This window comes from Cheilinus undulatus, linkage group 10 (genome assembly GCF_018320785.1).
Source record: "Cheilinus undulatus linkage group 10, ASM1832078v1, whole genome shotgun sequence".
Taxonomy (NCBI): domain Eukaryota; kingdom Metazoa; phylum Chordata; class Actinopteri; order Labriformes; family Labridae; genus Cheilinus; species Cheilinus undulatus.
Window position 1 is genome coordinate 7,408,523 of NC_054874.1, and position 21,958 is coordinate 7,430,480.

Consider the following 21,958-nt stretch of genomic DNA (forward strand, 5'->3'; position numbering starts at 1 on the left):
TATTGCTTATTACGGTTTGTGTTTGTGTGAGAGACAGCTCTTGTTTGTGTGTATGGCTGCCTCCTTGATGTTTTTCCCTCGCGGCTCCATCAAGGGGATTGCACCTCTTCAAGTCTTGCCTCAGATGCCCCCACACTCTAAAAGTCTGTGGAAAAGAGGCTTTTTGTCTGTTTGTTTCCTGGAGTTTAATGGAATGGAATAATAGGATAAAACTGACGCTGTCTCTTGATTCAAGTTTTCTATCTCACACAGGAGAGACTTATTCAATTTGACTCCGATTTGTTGCCTTGATTTTGTGTGCTTGGCTCTTCACATTTGAAAGTGCTGCTACAATGTGCACTTCAATTGTGCTCTTTTTTTTTACAAGGCTATGAATGGCCTAGAAACGATGGTTGTTGACTGAAATACTGCTTTGTTATAAGCTGTTTCTTAAACTGTGTGCACAGCTGACGCTCTATCTGCCTGTATAGTGTATTTTATATTTGACACTACAGAGACCACAGCAGTCATTTTCACTATTTGATGTAAAAACTGCTCAATTGGTGGTGGTGGTGGTGGTGGTGGTGGGGGGGGGGGGGGGCATGGAAATCAGCAAAATCATGGCCCATTTAAAATTTGAACAACAACCACTCTTATCAAAGCAACTAATTATTTATTTATTTTTTTCCACCATTTGTTTATGCCATAGTATATCAGCAGAATAAAAATGGGTTGTTGCACAAATGGGATAACAGTTGAAATCAAGTTAACAGAGGCTGAAATAGGTAGAAAGTGGTATAAATGGCAGAAAAGTGGGGAATGTGGGTTAAAAAGTTGCAAAAAAGGGGTTAATAGTGTCATGGCTGGGGACAAAAGTGATGAAAAGCGGTTAAAAAAAACGGCAAAAATTGGTTTATAGTGGCATGGGTGGGAAAAGCGTTTAAATTAGGAAAAACTGGTTTATATTGCCATGGCTGGGGGAAAAAAGTGTTGAAAAGCTGTTCAAAAGTGGCGATTTGGGTTTATGTTGCCATGGCTGGGGAAAAAATGTGACGAAAAGTTATTAAAAGATGGCAGAAATGGGTTTACAGCGACACGAGCGGGAAAAAAGCGATGAAAAGCTGTTAAAAAGTGCAAAAAACAGGTTTGTAGTGACATGGCACAGGAGATAAGCAGATAAAAAGTGGAAACAATGGGTTTACACTGCCATGACTGGGGAAAAAGTGATGAGAAGCGATTAAAAAGTAGCGGAAATTAGTTTATAGTGGCATGGGTGTGGAACAAACTGATGAAAAACGGTTGAAAAATGTGGCAAAAATGGGTTTATAGTGACATGGGTGGAAAAAAGTGATGAAAAGCTGTTAAAAAGTGGGAACAATGGGTTTACACTGCAATTGCTGGGGAAAAACATGATGAAAAGCAGATAAAAAGAGGAAACAATGGGTTTATAGTGCCATGACTGGGGAAAAAAGTGATGAAAAGCTGTGAAAGACTGGCAAAATGGGTGTATAGTGACATAGGTGTGGAAAAAAGTGATGAAAAGTAGCTAAAAAATGTGGCAAAAATAGGTTTATAGTGATGAAAGGGTGTAGAGAGAGGCATATTGTGTTTAAATGGACAAAATAGATCAAAAATAGCAAACAAAAGTTGAATAAACAGGCTTAAAAAGTGATGAAAAAAGTGGCACAAATAATAATTTCAACATTCTATCCAAGCTTTACACTCATGCTTTCAGCTCTAAATTGTTACTAAACTCCAAACTGTTTGCCAGGCTAGCCAGCACCAATGCTACTGATCCAACACACATACACGGCTGTCATCGATAAATCACAACTGGGGAGGGCCCATTCTCTGGGTTTGTCAGGGCCCATCTTTTTGCTAAAAAGATGGATTGGCCAGATTCCATGTTCATCATCAGGCAGATCCATCTTGCAAAGCTCCAGTGCCACATCTGAGGACGGACCCAAACAATGAAACTGTTCTTTTGTGTGTTATTTCCTTTAAAGAAGATGTAAAATAACAATAAATGTCTATTTGTATTGGGTCTCTATCACTGGGGATAACAGAGTCTGTAATCTTTTAGTCAAAGTGACCTCTCATGGTCTCTCTTGTAGGTCCAGGATTCTGGCCTCTCTAGAGTGAACAGATCAGAATACTGACTTTGATGCTCACCTCTCTTTTGTCTCTCTTCTTGCGTCCACCTGTAGCTGCGGGGCGGCCCTCGTGGCCGGGATGCCACTGTGTGCCGTGCCAGTCCACAGTGGACGGTGAGGGTCAGGAGGAGGGGACCGAGTGCAGGAGACTGAGAGGAGGCGGCCCACACCAGACAGGAGAAATGAACCTCTGCTGGAACGAGATCAAACGAAAGTCGCATAACATCCGGTAAGAGAGCCATTCATAGCAGCGATTACTGTAACTGTCTGCGGGGATGGAGAATTTCTGAGCCAAGATCTTTATTGTTACTGAGGGAAGGACATGGCTGCATTCAGAGATCCTCCTTTATATAGCAACAAAAGATGAAAACTGCTTTTCCGTTACTGCCAGAAAGTTGGCTGTCTCATACATAGACAATATAAAGACAAAGATTCTGAAGATTTTTTCTCTGGACAGGTCTCTTTCAACTCTGATTCATTCTATCTTTTATTTCTATTGAGTCTTTTTCTCAACACTGGTTTACTAGACATTTAACTGAACATTTCTTTAGCCACATCTGCAGAAACATTTTATTTTAGAGGCACATCAGCATACAAATTAGAAGGAAATTATTTGTTTTGCTGCTTAAACTTAATTTGAAACGCCTCCTTGTAACTATGCATCTGTTAATAAGTGAACCTTGAGCATCGTCTTGTTTGCAGATGACATCACATCAAATGCATCACTCTAGATTGGGGCAGGAAGTTACTTCTGCATGGAGAATCACCATCACAATGCCAAAGTTTTGTGCTATTTACAGCTGTGCTGTGGGTCAAAACAGAGCTTCAAATTCAGAAAGCAGTGACTTCTAAAGGGTCAAAAGTTCATCATGTCCTGATGAAGACTCATTGTAAGCAGAAATGCGTGGACATCCCTGGTTAATGAAGGCTTTTTAATTGCATCACAGTGCCTCCAATCATTAGTTTTGACCGCCATTTCTACCATGGACTATATTTGCAAATAATTTGGCCAGCCACTCTTTAAATTTTCACTGTGTAAAGTTTGATAAATAGATACTTTATTAATCCAGAGGGAAACTGAAGAATTCCACCCACCCTGAAGAGCACCTGATCCTGGTTACTTTTTACAAACAATTTTGACCCCAAGTAGCACTCACCCTCCTCCATCTCTATGAAAACCTGAAACATCTGGGGCTTTGCCATTGACAAAAAGCCTACGTCACTGTTCAGGATGCTGATAATTTTCCCAATCCTGTCCTAACACATCATCATTATTTGGATAAAATTAGCCCCTTTCAGCTTGAGAGTGGGGCTCCAGGCAGGGCTAAGGTGCAGAAAGTGTCTCTTCACTTTTATGAAACCTAAAATTAGAGAACGCTGCATGAAGCTGGACAAAATGTGGGTGTTTGTGCTTAAATATCACCGGGGCGATATTAAGGTGATCAGATTTCTGAAGTAAAAGGTGGGGACTCTTCCAGTTTGGTAGAAGAAAACCATTAGATATTGTCATCATGTATTAAACTGGGATATTTGGGGTTTCATGTCGCCTAATTTGACAAAAAAAGGGGAAGCATCAAACACAGCCATGCAGCCTTCTTTTAAGGCTGTATTATGTTAACAGTACAGCAGTAATCAGAACTACTATTATTGATTCAACTCTACATGGAGTTGCTTTCTTTATCTTTATTTAGACTCAAAAATTATTGAGCACGAGGCCTCATTTACATTTACGTCAAGCGTATAAAGAATGAAAATGCTTTCTTTCAGTCCCCTAATTCAGGGATTCTCAACATTGGGGTTGGAACCCCATTGGGGGTCATGAAACACTGAGAGGGGGGCTCCAGATCCCCTAAAAAACTAAGAACATATTTGAATTACACTGTTGCTACTTTACACAAATTTTGCAAAATTTTAACCCATTTTCATCACTTTTCCCCACCCATTTTAACACATTTTTGCAACTTAAAACCCATTTTTTGTCAATTTTAAACCCTTTACATCACTTTTTTTCTGCCTGTTTTGCCACTCAAACCAAATCTTGCAACCCTCTGTCTATTGTTGGCTCTGTTGACACATTATTGCCACTCTAACCCCTTTTATCACTTTTAAGCCACATTTTACAATTTGATATGCCCATTTTTGCCAGTTTGTGACTATTTCTGCCTTAGCTAACCCTTTTTTTTTGCCAATTTTCACCCCATTTCACCAAATTTCCACCTATTTTTGCCACTTTAATGCCATTTCAGCCACTTTTGAATGGCCTATTACCACTTAATATGCCCATTTTTGCCACTTAAACCCATTTTTGGCCATTTTTATCTAATTTTTGCCACTTCTAACCCATTTCTGCTACTTTTAAAATCTAATTTCACCACCTTTCCCACCATTTTTTTGTCATTATTAACCCATTTTAGCTTATTTTAACATATTTCAATTTTGTTTTTAACTAAAGGATTTACATTCTTAAGAGGGCTACTTAGTACACAAATAAATGAAAATTAGTTTTCTTTGATAAGAGTGGTTATTATTCAGGTAAAATATAAAATACCATACCAACTTTACAATGGACCATGATTCTGCTGGCCTCTGGTTTGGCTCTCCCATTTGTCCCCCATAATGTGCCTTGTCTGCACATGACTGTTCTTGAGTGTGCATGGCTGTGTTCAACCACCCTCAGGTACAGTGGAGGTGCCCGGTCTCTGGCACCTTTATTTTGGGGGTCACCAGCTGAAAAGGTTGAGAACCACTGCCTTAATTGACAAATCAGCAGTTGCTATAACTGGATATTGAGTGACGCATTTCAAAACACAAGCTGCATTATTGATGACTTATTAATATTGACAGTAGACCGTACAGGTAGGCTAAATCTGGAGCAGGTGGGCAGGAGCAGCGCTGTGTGTAAAGAGAGTAGTGCACAGGTGTTTGGATAGTGGACCTTGAATGAAATAATAAAGCAAGAGAACATACACTGAAATAAACCAGAGGTATAGTGCTATAGATAGATGAAAAATATCCATAGTTTGGTCTACAATGTTCAATGCATGTTCTTTTTTTTGACTGGGAAAAGATGCAGAAAAAAGGCATCAAAGAAAAAGAAAATTACCAGGATTTGTATGGGATTAGGAAACAGAGGAGTATTTCAGACATGCAAAAATCCAATACTAGAGTGTTTTTTCAGAAACAAACTTCACAGGCATGTTTTGGGGAACCCTAAGACCAATATAAACTTGACTTTAAAGGGTAAAATATGTCCCATTTAAAACAAGGACTGTCCGTGGAGATCAGGGATGTGAAGGTGAAGCCACAGATGCTACACTTAAAGCACGATAAGCATCTGCAGTCCATTCATTTTGATTCAAGGTCTAAGTATTTACTATCCTAAAAAACTGAATTCATCAATAAAATGTGAATTTGTGCGCTGAGTATGACATCATCGTTATTATAAAGGACTCATCTGCGACTCCAGCAATGGCTGACTTCCAGCACCCCTGCTTTTCTATTTAAACAAATCAATTAATTTCACTTTTAATTACTGTGGCAGTTGTCGTTATGTGAGTGTGGCTGTGGGTAAATAATTTGCAGATATGTGTTGGTTTAAGTCCAGCAGACCACACAGAGGAATAAACCCTAATGATGATCAACATCTATATTGTCTCTGTATACAGTCTCTTTGTTTTTCCATTTCCCTTCAATGATTCTTCTCATGACCAGGCCCAGATTATGTTTAGGCTATTAAAAAGTAGTGTCTAATAATGTGCTGTCACACAATAATGCATATTTAAGTACCGCTTCCAGTCAGCTTATTAATTATTGATATAACGCAGGTTAATGCTGCCATCGCCCAAGTTACACTCGAAAGGTTTTCCAGTGCAAAACAATTAGTGGTCGCTCATGTTGGTCTTTGATGCTTAATTGGAAACCATCCAGGCTTGCAGCATCATTTCTGTCTCTGCAATTCAACTGGCACCCTGTTTAGACAATTGGCCCCTTAATTGCTTACTTGACCCTGATGTATCTAGGAAAAAAAGCGAGGGGAGGTTAAGGAAGGATAGTTGTGAAATTGGTTAAGACAGTTTCCCCTGCAGTCCTTTGTAATGAGATGACTATGGATGGCCCGCAGTGGCTGTTTATACCCGAGCTGCACTCTGACTTCATCAGGCTGCGAGACGAGGAAAACAGGGAGGAGTCGATGGAGGAGTACGAGAGGGAGCGGGAGAACAGACAGCCGGCATTAAATCATCAGTGAGAGATGGGATTCAGGGGGCGATAGGAGGGGCAAGGAGAAAGACGAGTAGAAGAATGAATGAACGAGGGAGAGCCTCGGTGAAAAGCTGTCTAACCTTGAGGGGGAGTGCCGTCCAGAGGAAATGTCTGACTGCGTTTAAAGCCAGCGGCTGGACAAGTGCAGATGACTGGCTTTGTAATGGCCTGTCTGGCATTGATTGACAGGTGGTGATGGATCTGTTCCAATAAAAGTCATGGCTGCTATCCTTTATACTACTTTACATTATACAGTGCTGTGAAGAAGTATTTGCCCCCATAAAGATTTCTACTTTATGGGAGCAAATACTTAAATGTTTCAGATCATCACACAGCATATTTTGATATTCATCTAAGATGAACTAAGATGAGTAAAATTAAAGTTTTTTGTTTTTTTTTTGAAATGATGATTTTATTTGTTAAGGAAACATAGCAATCCAAACCTACTTGGCCCTGTGTGAAAAAGTCATTGTCCCCTAAACCTAAAAACTGGTTGCAAGCAAGCAATGAGTGTTTCACATCCCTGTGGAGGAATTTTGGCCCATTCTTCTTTGCAGAAGTGGTTTAATTCAGCCACATTGAAGGGTTTTCCAGCATGAACAGCCTGTTTAAGGTCATGCCACAGCATCTCAATCAGATTTAAGTCCATACTTTGACTAGACCACTCCACAAAACCTTCATTTTGTTTTTTAAGCTATTCAGAGTGGACTAGCTGGTTTGCTTGGGATCATTTTCCTGCTCTATAAACCAAGTATGCTTGAGCTTGAGCATGAACTGATGGCAGGACATTCTTCTTCAGGATTTTCTGGTGGACAGCAGAGTTCATGGTTCTATCAATTACAGCAAGTCATCCAGATCCTGAAGCAGCAAAGCAGCCCCAGACCATCACACTGCCACCACCATGTCTGACTGTTATGATGTTCTTTTGAAGAAAAAGTTCAACTTTGGTCTCGCCAGTCTAGAGAATATTTTCCCATATGTGTGACGCTTTTTCAATGTTGTGTTCTTTTGGGTCAGCAGTGGTTTCGGCCTTGGAACTCTCCCATGATGCCATTTTTGCCCAGTCTCTTTCTTTTTGTTGAATCATGAACTCTGACCTTAACTGAGTCAAGTGAGGCGTGCAGGTCTTTAGATATTCTGGGCTCTTTTCTGACCTCCTGGATGAGTCGTCGATGTGCTCTTGGAGTAATTTTGGTCAGCCAGCCTCTCCTGGGAAGGTTCACCACTGTTCAAAGTTTTCCCCATTTGTGGATGATGGCTCTCACCATGATTTGCTAGAGTCCCAAAGTCATAGAAATGTCTTTGTAACCCATTCCAGACTGATAGATGTCAATGACTTTGTTCATATGTGTTGTAGAATTTCTTTAGATGGTGCCTTGATGTGTTGCTTTTTTAGACCTTTTAGTCTACTTCACTTTGTCAGACAGCTTCTACCTAAGGGAATTCTGGATTCAACAGGTCTGGAAGTAATCAGGCCTGGATGTAGATAGTGAAATAGAGGTCAGCTTTCTAAAAAATGTGGTTAATAACTATTTTTTCATGATTTAACACCAGGCAGGTTTGGATGGCTTTTTCCCCTTAATAAATAAAATAATCATTTAAAAGCTGCATTCTGTATTAACTCTGGTTATCTCTGTCTGGTATTAAGATTGATTTGTTATCTTAAAATTTAAGTGTGACAGATATGGAAAAAAAAACAAAAGAAAAGAAAAGAAATCAGGAAATACTTTTTACCGCACTGTACAGGGCACAACTGACAAATTCTCATATTGTAACTTGGTTCTATTCCTCTAAAAGAGTCTACTGCAATAATTGCTATTTAGGGGTGCACTTAGACATAGGCTGATGTAAAGAAAGGACAATGCTTGCCATATTTTTAAATCCCTTCCTGCAGTATCAACTTTGTATCCTAGTTTGGTTTTTGAAGGTCTGGATAGACATAAAACCCTGTAATGTGGTTTTTGATTGTCAGATCTGAGTGGCACACACTGATATCCTTGAAGATGTGCAGCTTATACGAAATTTTAAAGTGTATAAGTCACCACTTACAATGCAACACATCATTATGACCTCCAATTCAGAGTGATGCAAGTGTATCTGTGCTGCTGCATCACAACGACCTTCTCTATCGCTGCCTTGGAGGAGTCTGCTCTCAATTGTTGATTCTCTATCATTTAGCTTCATAGCTTTAAAGAAGTTAAAGTTGCATGTTTTTCTTTTGCTCAGTGTAAAGACCTCTGTTGATTTCAGTGATGTTTGACACATGCATTCATCCTCTCAGTGCCTTAAATCTACAGATACTGTACACCATGGAGCACTGAGGTTTCATCACTTATCTCAAGGCTCTAACTCATCATTGTATTCTGCATGCTCGAGTCGGCTGGCCTCGTTGACCACTTCTAGACTGAATCATTGGCATGTCTTTACAGAGAAGGCAATGCTTAACTTGCTTCCCTCGTACTTGTGTAATTGTATTCATGTGAAAAATGCTTGGAGCAACAGTCTTCGCTCTGTGACTCATTCACAAGATTTACTTTTGCTATCTGTCCCCAAAGTGCATTTTGAAACGGGGAAAAGGGGTTTTAGGTACGCTGCTTCTGCAGCTTGGAATCTGCTGGAGGAGTTCTTGTGTCTGGGGGAGCTGTTCTCTTTAAATCTTATTAAAATAAGTTGAAGGTGTTTGAAGATGATGCATTAGGTTATGCAAAGAATGACTTTCTGCTGTTTGACTCTGGACTGGTTGATCTCAGTTTGTCATTGTTTTGTGTTCTATGACTCTTTCTGACTTCTGTTTGCCATTAAGACTTGAGTCATTAAGCATGCCGACAAATACTAATTCATATTCAAGACAAAACTTGGGCTGAGGTAACTGAAAGTAACTTTGCAGGCAACTGACCTCATGCGGATGCTACATAAAAAGTAAGTCGATGTCTTATAGTGATGGCAGTTTTCCTGCAGAAGAGTCTTGGCCAAGACAGCCGCACAAGATGCTCCATACACATAAAAAACAACACACCATAACAAGCAGAAGTTACATCAATCAACAAAGCAGCAGCATTCAGGCCTCAGCATTCACGCAGATGGCCTAGCGGTATAAGGCCTGGCCCTTGTACGCTGGCGGCCTGGGTTTGAATCCAGCCTGTAGCCCTTTGCCGCATGTCTCACCCCACTCTTGTCCCATTTCAACTCTATCCACTATCCTCCTCTGTCAGAATAAAGACACTAAAAAGCCCAAAAATAAATCTTAAAGAAAAACAAAACAAAAAAAAGCAGCAGCATTCAGTAGAAAACATATGCACTGGTCAAATGTTCCCTTAATGTGCTTTTAAAATCTCTTAAATGGATTAAACCTTCAGATGAACCCTGCAGCTCAGACTGAGATGATTTAAAAAAAAAAACATTGAAAGCTCTGCTGCTCCTTCGACAGCAATCAAGCTTCACATCAAGCTTTGCATACCTGGGTTGAGGGATTTTCTGCCATTCTTCCTTGCAAATCCTCTTAAGCACAGTCAGGTTGGATGGGGACCATCAGTGGACCGCAATTTTCAAGTCTGTCCAGAGATGTTCGATAGGGTTCAAGCCACAGTTCATGTTGGTTTCATCACACCAGAGAATCTTATTGCTGATAGTCTGAGAGTTCGTCAGATGCTTTTTCAAACTCAAAGCAGGCTGTCATGTGTTTAGCCACTCTGCCATAAAGCCAAGACTGATGGAAGTCTGTAGTCGTACATGTCCTTCTGCAACTTTGTCCCATCGCCACACAGGATCTCTGGAGCTCAGTCAGAGTGACCATGAGGTTTTGGTCACTTCTCTTATTAAGTCCCTTCTACCTTAGTTTGGCTGGGCGACCAGCTTCTGGAAGAGTCCAGGTTGGTCCAAACGTCTTCCATTTGAGAATTGAGAACATTGCCAATAACTGGAAGGGCTTCTATAGAGAGGTGTGTGCCTTTCCAAATCAAGTCCAATAAAATTGATTGGCCTCAGGTGGACTCCAGTAAGGTGTAGAAATGTCTCAAGCTCTACTCAGTTTATACCAATTCTGTTAAAAAAAAGTTTTGTTAGTATGTCTCTCCAACTAACAATGGAAAAGTACAGAGTAATAAGTCAATAAGGAGTATCCATAAAGGAATTGGAGTATCCATAAACGTATTATTAGTACTGTTACCTCACAGCAAGAAGGTCCCTGGTTCGCTTCCTCGTCAGGGCCTTTCTGTGCAGAGTTTGCATGTTCTCCCCGTGCATGCTTGGGTTTTCTCCGGGTACTCCGGCTTCCTCCCACCACCAAAGACGTGCTCATTAGGTTGATTGATCATTCTAAATTGCCTGTGTGAATGTGAACATGCTTGGTTGTCTGTCTCTACAGGGTCTACCCCGCCTCTCGCCCAATGACAGCTGGGATGTTCTCCAGTCCCCCCACAACCCCTAAAAAGATAAGCAGTATAGAAAATGGATGGATGGATAAAGGTATTAGCCTTACAAATTAACCATCCCTATGTGGGACCATGCAGTTCTGTGGAAAATGATAAGATCCACCGACTAAATTATGAGATATTTCAGTCTGTTCTTCAGTATGAAACAAACCACCTGTAGGGCCACATTACTATATTGCTGAAAACATCAACAGATTTACAGAATTTGCCAATGATATGAAAGCCCCCTTTAGCTCCCATTACCGAAAACACCCAGAGAATTTAACACATTAAGATAAGAGGTAGAGAGTGCACAAACAGATGGCAGTAACACAGAGAATTTATCAGTGTGACACAGCGTTGCTCAGCTAATTGGACTCAACGCTGATAACAGAAGGTTAGAGGTTTGAGCACTTTTTTGGCATGTTGTATGGAAAGTCGTGCTACACACTCAGCAGCTGTGTAGCACGTGTAATTGACTGCTAAACAGCACTTTGCTGCCATTGGCAAACAGCATCGACGTGCTGCTCTTATTGAAGTCTGCTTTGTGTTTTAATGTCTTATGCAGGATTGAGATAACAGCTGCCAAACAAGTGGACCACAACACAACACAGCTTTGTGTCCGTCATAACCACTGCTGAATGATTCTAAATGTATATGAAAGAGACATTTAGCACCACCAGCACATTGCTGAGGCTATTTAGCCATCTGTAACCATTGTGTAAGAAAATACAGTATGAGAGTGTGGGTGGATTCAGTTTATTTATGGAATTTACTCAGAAGGGACAGGAGTTATTTTTTAATGATTGTGTAATAAACTCAATAACAAGGGAATTATCTGCTCTTCCCCCATTTGCATTAAGCAGACTTTAAAAAGAGAAACAAAGCTGACTTATATAAGACAACCTCCCCAGGTTTTTTTGCTTAGTAAAGCTAACAAGCTGCCAGCTGCAGCTTTATATTAACAGCACATGAAAGTATGGAACCTCTCATCTCACTCTGGGGAGAAACAAATACATATATTAACCCAAATCAACCTTTGACTATACTTTGTTCATCACTGAAATGATTAAGGGCTATATATATTTGATAACTCCTATCTAAGGTAAAATATGCATATCATCAGCATACAGTGCCAGGGCTGGACAGTAACTCATCACATTTACTCAAATTGATGCAGAAAAACCTGGTTATTCATATCCCTGTAAATACGAGAAATCCAAGTTTCTTATCACTGCATCTAGCTAATACTGAGGGCCAAACCTCCGTAGCAGCCTCTGCCATCTCACACACACACATCATACGTGTGGCCTGCAGTGTTTTCAACAGTCAGATGACTAGAAAAGTGCTATACAAGCTCAAGTCATTTTACCATTTAGGCTGAGTTTCCCATAATGCCCTTGGGCAGAGTGTTTAGATACGTTTTAATTGTGTTTGGTCGTGTCATCCATGCTGGGGTTCATTTGCTCATGTTTCTGGTGCAAGGGTTTTCAAAGTGTGGGAGAGGGAGCCTCCTCTAAGAGAAAATCATTTATTCCATGGACCCCCACCCCATGAAGAATAAGGTTAACAGAATAAAAGGGACATAGTATTATGCCATTATCCTTGCTAATTAAACACTGTGGCTTTTGAGCATCATCAGGACCAATCCACAAAAATCCTAACTTTAATAGCTAGCTGCGTAGTACAGTCTACAGTAACTATAAATCTATATATTTTCCCCCATGCACACTTTAAGTTAGTAAATCCAAACACTTATTTAGGGCTCTCACCTGTCTCACCCCCCACAGAGCATATTCTTTATCAGTATGGATTGCCTTGAAGTTGACTTTCTGCTTTGTTCTTTCTAGAGGAGACCCGACTTACCACAGATTTGAAGAGTTACTGCTACTACTTTATGGTGATTTTTTTTTTTTAGGTTTGTTTTTGGGCCTTTTCGTGCCTTTAATAGATAGAGGAGGGCAGTGGATTTACTCAGGAATGGGAACGAGAGTGGGGTAGAGACATGCGGTAAAGGGCCTCAGGCTAGATTCGAACCCGGGCTGCCCGCGTACATGGTGCGTGTCTTGGCCACTCGGCTACCGGTGCGCCCCATATTGTGATTTTTTAAAACAATTTTAAAAGTATAGCTGAACTACTAGATAGGAAGTGGAATAGATTGCTGGCATTGCCTTTTAAAAGTTTTGTAGTGTAGGAAAAGTATATTGAGATTTAACTTTATGAAAACAACAGGAAATAGTCCATCCGCCACTATCAGACAACAGCTAAAGTTTGCACGTCTCCTTTTATAGTAAACAGGATTAATGTATCCCCTATTTTGTGCAGAATTAGAGACATTTATGATGCACTAAGAGGCTGCAGTCATGTGTGTTTAGTAAATGATCTGCTCAGCCTGTTAGTATATGCTATAATAAAGGCATTTCCACTGAGACCAGCTGTATCGCATCCTTTCTTGCATACTCTGACATCAAACAGCACCTTATTGCTGATTCATCAGAATGCACAGTCCTTTTAAAGCACGCCTTCTTGAAATACACCTTATATAAACCCTAAAGCCGGTTACACTGTCAACAACACTGCCAACAATATCAAGCATTGTTAGATTCCGGCAGTGCCACATAGTAGAGTGCCCACTGCTCCGACTGCAGGGAATGCCCACCAGGGTTGGAGTGGGTGTCTCGGTGGCATGCTATGAATTTTTTTTGCTGCATGGCTCAGATATCTGCAGAGAGCCAGCTGCCCACGCTGAGCGTCTGTCTGAGGGCAGGGAAAGACCTCTGAGTCTGTTTTTGTCATTAGCACAATGTTCCTATCTGTTTTCGCCAGCAGAGCTATCTGTTCATAGCCTTCATTCTCATTTACCGGCTCTTTTATTCACATTCCTATTCAGGCTCTACCTTTTTTATTCTTCCTTCCTTTCCTCTTCTTATCTGCTACTGTATCTTTTTTCCTTCATAAACTTTTCTTCATATTCTTCACTCTTCCTTTTTTCTTTTTAAGATTTATTGTGGGGCTTTTATGCCTTTATTCAGACGAGACAGTGAGTCGGAAACTGTGGAGAGAGAGAGAGAGAGAGAGAGTGGGGGATGATATATGGGATATAAAGAGTAACAGGCCAGATCTGAACCCAGGCCACCCACTTTGAAGACAAACGTCTCTGTAGACTGACAGTGGACAGGTCAAACATCACCAGCACCTTGTATTCTGATAAAGTTACCTTTTAAATCTTGCCTCTTTTCCTTTTTAATCCATAACAAGTTCCTTTTTTTAGGTTTAGTGCATGTCATAATTTTCAATTACGCTTTTTCTTTATTTTCGGTCAGAATAAAAGCAGGTCTGTATTCAAACAGGAAGTCAATCGCCCTAAGTTTACAACAGTACAAAAATATGAACTCCGTGGTAAAAGAGGGTTTCCACTGTCCTGAAGCAGTCCAAAGCATTCGTTTCTAATGTGAAACCTTCTTTCTTTACTTTGACTAGCACGTTTGTGTACCAGAGAACAACATAAACTAACATCTCACATACTTTGGTTTTAAAGGTCACATATGTTAACCTTTAAATTATATTGGTCTCAGAGGTCCCGAAAACATGCCTGTGAAGTTTGTTGCTGAAAAAACACTCCAGTATTGGATCTACACATGTCTAAAACCCCTCTGTTTCACCCCTGCTCAGGACGAGCTGTGTCTGTTGCTTTAAATGTTAATGAGCTGTCTGACTCCACCCCTGACCCCACCCCTCTCAGGAAACGGATGTGGCCTAATAGATGTGGCTTTCCTGATCCTCCTCTCAGCTTAGAGGTGGATCAGCAGAGGAGGGCGGAACTTTCTTCCAAGCAGGGTGGGCCAGTAGAACTTAGGGGAGGAGCTACTCCACATATGACATCATGAGGGGGAAAGTCTGAGAACGGCTTGTTTCAGCACACATTTTCTGAAAGGTGGAGAGAGAGAAGGGGGAGGAAAGGGATTTGTCTGATTCTTTGGGGGATTGTGGACAGGTCGGGGGCTCATAGTTTTGCTAGAACAGTCTGAAAAAGAGTATTTTGCATAATTTTTGACCTTTAAAGAGTTTTAAATCCGACATTTCAATCAACTTAATAAGAAATCGGCTGAAATATGAAAAAAAAATCAGTTTTCCCTATTAAACACAAGGTTATTTTCTTAAATTGGAGTGCATTCCTCAATTTAAAAATAATGAACTAAAAGCTTGATGCTAATTAGTCTGCAGATAAAAAAAACATCAAAAGTTGTGTTTTAAAAGTAGAATTAAAGATGTGCTATTAATTAAGTATTTTAAAGTAAAATGATGAATAATAAATGTGAAATGTTTGTTTGAATATGAGTTAATTATTTGTATTGATATAGACTGTAGATGAGTTTAAAACCCTGTATTAAAGGCTTGTTTTAACTTTATTTGCTGTTTAGTTCCACGGTGCTCAGTAAGGAATCAAGCACATAAGAAGTACATAAAAACATGCTGTCATTGGCCGTGTTTCCATTAACCTTAGAAATATGCAAAGTATAAATAGCGCAGTATAAAGCTGGTAATGGAAACACCTGAATTAAAAAAAAAAACCTGCATATACCGCTACAGTTTTTACACTCTCATGAAGAGATTTTTCAGATGTTTTGATACAGAAATATATCGCAAAAGATCAAGACTTTTTCCACATTTACACATCACAGGGCGTAATGTAAGGTGAACGTGACCAGTTCACTCTGAGAAAACATGGTGCATTACATGTGGACAGAAGAGGAGACTTTTCCTAACATCATACTTATACCCTGATACGTGGCCTTTGCCATACATACAGACTTTACCTCTGAACTATCATCCATTACCAATCTTAGAATATTGCTACCATTATGTCTCATGCTGTGGCACAAGATACAGGTCACCTGGAGGTCAGTGGGATACATAGCTACTACTGTGCCATTCATGAGGAAAAACTGACTTTTGAGGTGGAAAACTGCAGAATTTGAAATGAAAACCCACATCCTTTGTAACAAACACAAACCTTCTAACTTGTACTCACCCCTGGTAGAAGCAATGAAATCATGGAATCATGTCAAAATGAATGTCAAATCAACCCAAAGAATGCAAAATGATCTTTTTACATACTTTTCTATCGTAAAAATCGTAGTTTTTCTGTGATCTTGAGTCTTGAGCCCCTCAGGGCTGGATCCCGCCCATAGACTGTAAAAACAATTGGACAAGGCCTGTGTGATGTCAGCCCTTTGATTACAATTGGTGGACTCAGACAGCTTTTGAAGCTAATCCATGGTGGCTTCCATATTAAAATCGCTGTCTCATGGCAGACAAGAGCCCGCCCACTGAGCTTGACGTCCTGTCAGCTAAGCTATCACTACAGCTAGCCCTCTGGTGGTAGCGTCTGCCTGTCAAGCTATCACCCTGTACAGTCTGAGCACATGTAGACATTAGCTAACTTGACACGTTTTGTTTATTGAACCAGTTTTTTCTAGTGTAAAAACGTCTTTTTAACTCGTGTTGTGTACGTGTTGTGTTGATTTAGATTATACTGATGAAAATGCATAACCTTGCAAAGCAAATGGACATGCCTGTATCCTTGTTTTTCACTGGTGAATCCATCGTGCAAAGCTCCCATCTGAACCGTTTGGGCCCGGTTAGAAAGTGACAGGACCAATCAGCGATGAGGGGCAGTACTTTTGGGCGCGGCAGAGTCGTGACATAAACAAGCAGCAACAAGAGGCCTGTGCAATTATGGCGGAAGAGCTTAGCGTGGACGCTGCTGAAGCGCCAATTTTATCAGAGCTTGATGACATTTCTTCGTTAAAAGAAGAACAAAGAACAGCAGTGAGTTGTTTTCTTTTCAAAAACGACAAAAGTCGAGTACTTACATGTCCATAATTGCTATGTTTCACGTTATTCCTCAGTAGCTGCACACATGCAGCTCGATAGCTGCTCTTCACGTGTTTTGCTGCTCTGATTGGCCCATAGAGACGTGACAGAACGTTCATCCAGTCACATCGAGTTTTTTTCAGAGCCTCTGCCTTTTCCCCAAATGTTTCCTATTGAAGCTATACCAAATGGATGTGTGAAACACATCCATCTGGCATGTCAGGTTAGAAAATGCAGACATACCTTAAATGTACAGGGGAGAAATGTCATGGATTTTGACCGTCCAGCACTAATATTCTAGTCTTGTTTGAATCTTATTGACAAAAATGAAATTTTTAAGTTTTTATAACCAAAGATCTATTCTTAGCTAGTCTTAGTCTCGCCTTCCTCATGAATAAAAATGAGTAGATTATCATTTTTATCATAGTTTCAGTCAATGAAATTATCACAGTCACAGCACTGATGCTGAGATGATGTCAGAGGAAAAATGACGTGCACGGATTCAGTGATTGCCCCGTGGTAGTTCTCTGCTCCACTTTCCTTCTTTGCTCATAGGCATGCTACACTGCAATGTCTGCAGGAGCTATTGTTCGCCATTTACATGTTAATGATATTTTTATTGTTCCAGGTGAGAGCTGAAAATCCATTACTGATAAATGGGTGAGTGATGGAATGGCAAGTGTGCAATGAGCTCAGTTTGAGAATTCAGCTATCTATCATTCAATCACTTGCTGGAATGGATTTTTTCACCACTGCCGAAAAAACATTTTCAGACTCTGGGTTTTTATTTCAAGGTAAGAAAAGCAAACATTTCCCTGGATGCAAATAATATATCTGCTCAGGGTCATGCTGATGGATGTGGTTTGAGCTGCTTGGCCAAGTTCACCTAAAGTTCCGCTTGTAAGAATTTAATCATGAATTCAGCTGTGCAGTCATTAATTCAGACCTCATACAAACTCATTCTCTTTTCCTTGAGAGACCCCCATTGACGTCATGTGGAGTAAAACTGAACCAGGGAGTAAAGATTTGATAAAAAAGGAACCACAGCTTAAAGACATGTGGGACAGACACCACATCTAGTGGCAGGGCTGACGAAAACAAACTTTGATTCACTGTAATGATAAAACAAACCAACAGGGAATTAGAAGTGCCATGAATAATTTGTTGAGCTGCTATGTGTGCATTTGTGTGTGTGTGTGTGTGTGTGTGGGTGAGAAGAGCTGAAATTTAAACAAGATTGAAGCACTGAACTGTTCATACCCATCATCTTGTGCAGAACAAATCAGAGGTGGGCTTTTCGGATTGTCTTCCTGACTTGCAGGAGAAGTTAATCAGGTCGTGTGCACACATTGTACCCAGACATGCTGTATGGTTTATATGGAGCAAAATCAACTCTCCAGAGAGATAAAACATGATGTTATTGGAGCTGCAGGAACAATGAGGCCACTCCAGTTATAAATACATCTTGTACATTAGCTCTGCTTATTGTCAGATCTGCAAACCAGGTTAAGGGAGTCGATACATGCTGCTCTGATAAATATGTTTTAATGGCATTAATGTATGATGTGTATGATGCATGTGTGAGTGATGAATCTAAACTCAGAGTTGGAAATGGTTTCTTACTGTCTCTTATCAGCCACAACATCATTCAGCCCACAGTGGCACCGGCAGGGCGACAATTTGACGTATTCACAATAACCATTCCAGAGCATAGACACCACTGATAATGTGCCTTTGAAAAGTATTCACTGTGAATGTGTCTCAAGTGATTGTAGTATAAAGACACCCGTGTCTGGAAGCTCCAGTCACTGGTTAATTAGTATTCCCGGCTACCATTACACCATGAAGACAAAAGAACCTTCCAAGCAACTCAGATGAAAGGTTATTGAAAAGTATAAGTCAAGAGATGGATACAAAAACAAACACTGACATTTCCAGAGCCCAGTAAATCCATCCATCATCTATCTTCTTCTGGGCTTGGGTCGCAGTGGTAGCAGGTTGAGAAAGTCAACCCAGACATCTTTTTCTCCAGCGACACCTTCCAACTCCTTCTGCTGGATCCCAAGGTGTTCCCAGACCATGCACGATAAATATTATTCCTCCAGCACATTCTGAGTCTTCACTGAGGTCTCCCTGAGATGGGAGATGGAGCTTTTTGGCCATAGACAAGACCGCAAACACTCCACATCACCATAAACACACCATATCCACCGTGAAGCACGGTGGCAGCATCATGCTGTGGGGATGCTTCTTAGCAGCTGGCCCTGGAAGGCTTGTGAGGAAATGAAAATGAACATAAATTCCTTTAATCATAGAACTTCCCCTTTGCCTCAGTTTCTGCTGGTATTACTGAATTTAATGGTTATTTTTCAACAACCTTTGCTACCTTTGGCAGTAACTGCTAAGCTCAGATGTGCTATTTGAGCAGTATGTAGCACCACATGCTTCAATGCAGCACCAGATCAGCCAGTAGAATTATTTTTTTTAGAAAATTCAATTGCAGTAGATGGAATCTAGAATTTTGTTTGGGTATGAACAGCAGTTTGCAGGCGATTTACTAAGAGTGAATGTGCACATGTCATGAGCTGCAAACGTGTTGGAGACACGCCTGTTTAAATGAGGGTTTTGCGTTTCATGGTTTGCAGCATGAGAGCTGAACGCGCAAAATGAAATTCGACCTTACAGAATTAGAGGAGTTGAAGCCAATAAACACTTAAATGAGCTACAGCAAAGAAGCCCTCGGGGAGTCGTGGAGAAGAAAAAGAGTTTTCCCTGTTGGATTATGCTTCCTGGATTTGGGTGAGATCGTCTTGTTTTTCTATTTTTTACCTGGTATACCAGTAATTAGTGGTCAGTCGCATATTTTTTGCTTTTTGGAGGTTTTGCTGAGTGGATTTATTATGTTTTTTTTTTCTGAGGAGACTGGTGGATTATAGACTTTGGCCTTTGCGTTTATGTGAGTCATAGACATTTAAAAAAGACTTAAATGACACTTGAAAGTGCTCCGAAAGGACTAGGTTGCTGTTTTCTTTAGATTTGGACTTTTGGTTGATTATGAAATTATAAAGACTGAGATAAAATCTTTAATTTTGTTGTGACCTACTTTCATTTGAGTTTACACACTACGTGCGCTTCTGTTCTGGGGAGGTGTTAATTAAATGGGAAGCACTTTAAAGTCATTACGATCTCTTGAGAGATTTATTGATTATATTTGTTCAGAATTGTTGTTATTGCATTTTGATATATTCTTTACTTTAAAAGGTTCTCTATTTTCCTTAAAAATCCCCCCTTGTGTGTGTTTAACGCTAGCTTCTGAAAAGTTTAGTATAAGAACTTCACACAGAACATCAGAAAAACGGGACTGGGAGATCCCAGCTGTAATAGCTACCGTATGCTGGAATGACCCAGATGCAAAAAAAATGTAAACTTGCAAGGAGATTTGTCATTGCAGGTACTGCGTGACTCCTCCTTGTAGCTGGCTCCAAATCTGCTCTGAGTTCCTCCAACAGCTCCAAAATGGCAAGGCTTGATAGGCGATTTGTTTAAATGACTGTTTCCTCATTCATTCCAAAATTGTTCACACAAGGGTGAAAAATGTGTCCTATGTGTTTCTTTCATCATTTCGATGTCTCCTTCTTGCCACAATAACCGCAGCCATGTGTGCGCAATTATGCATACAACCTGTTTGCACCTCCCTTCGAGACGTGTTAAATATAGACGCAGTTTCTATGAGCAAAATTGCTTCAGGTTTGCCCGCTTTGCGTGCATTAAAATAATATATTTACATTTTCTCCTCCCAGTACACGCACAATTGTGTGTAAACCCCCCATATTGCATATTCATTGCGGTGAACTTACTAGATGCAGCTGCGCTATTTTGCACCTTTGAAAGACGCAACCCTTAGCGCACACTGTTAGTTAATCAGTTTGTACTTTTTTTTTGCATGTACAATGAGTTTGCACATGTTTTTATACACGCAAACCTTTAGTAGATCCTGCCCTTTGTGCTAAAATTCCTTGAATTGGATTCTACAAAGTAGAATTACAACTGATCAACAGTTCTACTAAGGACCCATATAATACTGTTGGCCTTTATCTAAAAAGACCAGCCTGAGGTTTTAGTTGCTCTTAAAGAAATGATGAATGAAAAATTGTCCTTTAATTGTGATTTTGGTGTGAACAGCAATGTGAAAAACTTATAAATGTGATTAAGGAGGCTGATTTTAAACAGCAGAAGAAGGTTGTAACCCTGTGTCTTATTTTCTTTGGATTTAGAACTACATATTATCACATGCCAGCAAATCTACATCAACCCCACGCAGAGAGATGACTAAGAATTTCAGTATACACTTAGCTCTACCAAAATACCATCTTCTCTTCTCTGATCTTGGCTTTTTGTGTTGTTACTTTGCCAATCATAAATTTTGCAAACACAGGTTACTTAGAGGCAGATGGCCTTGTGCTTCTACTTTCCTAATGTTTACTTTAATGGAGGCTTCCACTGCCAGATCTCTGCACTGAGTTTAAACTCTGCGAAAGCGCTTGATAAAGGCTTGGCTGAACCTTTCATAATTCTGAACTGAGGGAAAAATACCACCAGGGTTGTTTGTATTTCTTCCAACTATAAATCAAAAAGTCTTGGGAGGCAGTAAGCCAGGGTTGCAGAGATGGTTGCCCTGTGAAATGTTATCAGGTTGGATTATTTGCATTTGGGGTTACAAGCAATCAAAAAGGTGATATGCTTTTGAAAAATGCCACATGCTTGTCTTTCAATGTGATAGATGAGGGTACAAATCTCTGCCAAAACTTGCCATCTGCAGCTTGTACATTGATCTCATGAGGCTTGCAGCTTTTTAATATTGATTGAATACTCTGCAGGAAGGTAAGGAGGACTTTGCCTGTGATAGACTGAAAGTTAGAGTTAAGTCCACTACTCATACCAAAAATATGAATCAGTCAAACATTACCAGTTTACACTTAAATGTCACATGAGGTTTGAACTACACAACAACAGGTAAATGAAGTAAACAGGCAACGAAGTGCTTACTGACTATGTGAGTGGCATTACACTGCACAGCAGTTTGTAGAATCCATTAGCATGTGGTTAGGCAATTAGGTTTTCTTTTGCAACTTTGGTGTACCAGAAAGTGGCATCAAACCGCAATTTCCAGGAGAATTGTTTAACCAGTAAGTTTCTTTTGAGGAGAACAAGCTGGTAAGTTCTGGCTTGGTTTAGTTTTACTGCAGGCTGGAAAACAATTTCAACCAGTAACTTGGATGT

At 40.2% G+C, this 21,958-nt stretch overlaps 1 protein-coding gene across 3 annotated transcripts in view; it reads left to right on the forward strand.

The window, feature by feature from the left end:
* The window catches only part of drp2 (dystrophin related protein 2), a 368,464-nt gene that overhangs the window by 195,182 nt on the left and 151,324 nt on the right, over positions 1-21,958 (forward strand). For all 3 annotated transcript variants that reach the window (XM_041797456.1, XM_041797458.1, XM_041797457.1), the window contains one exon: positions 2,187-2,361. In XM_041797456.1, the coding sequence (XP_041653390.1) occupies positions 2,315-2,361 (47 nt within the window). In that variant the 5' untranslated portion in view covers positions 2,187-2,314. The remainder of the gene's footprint in view (positions 1-2,186; positions 2,362-21,958) is intronic.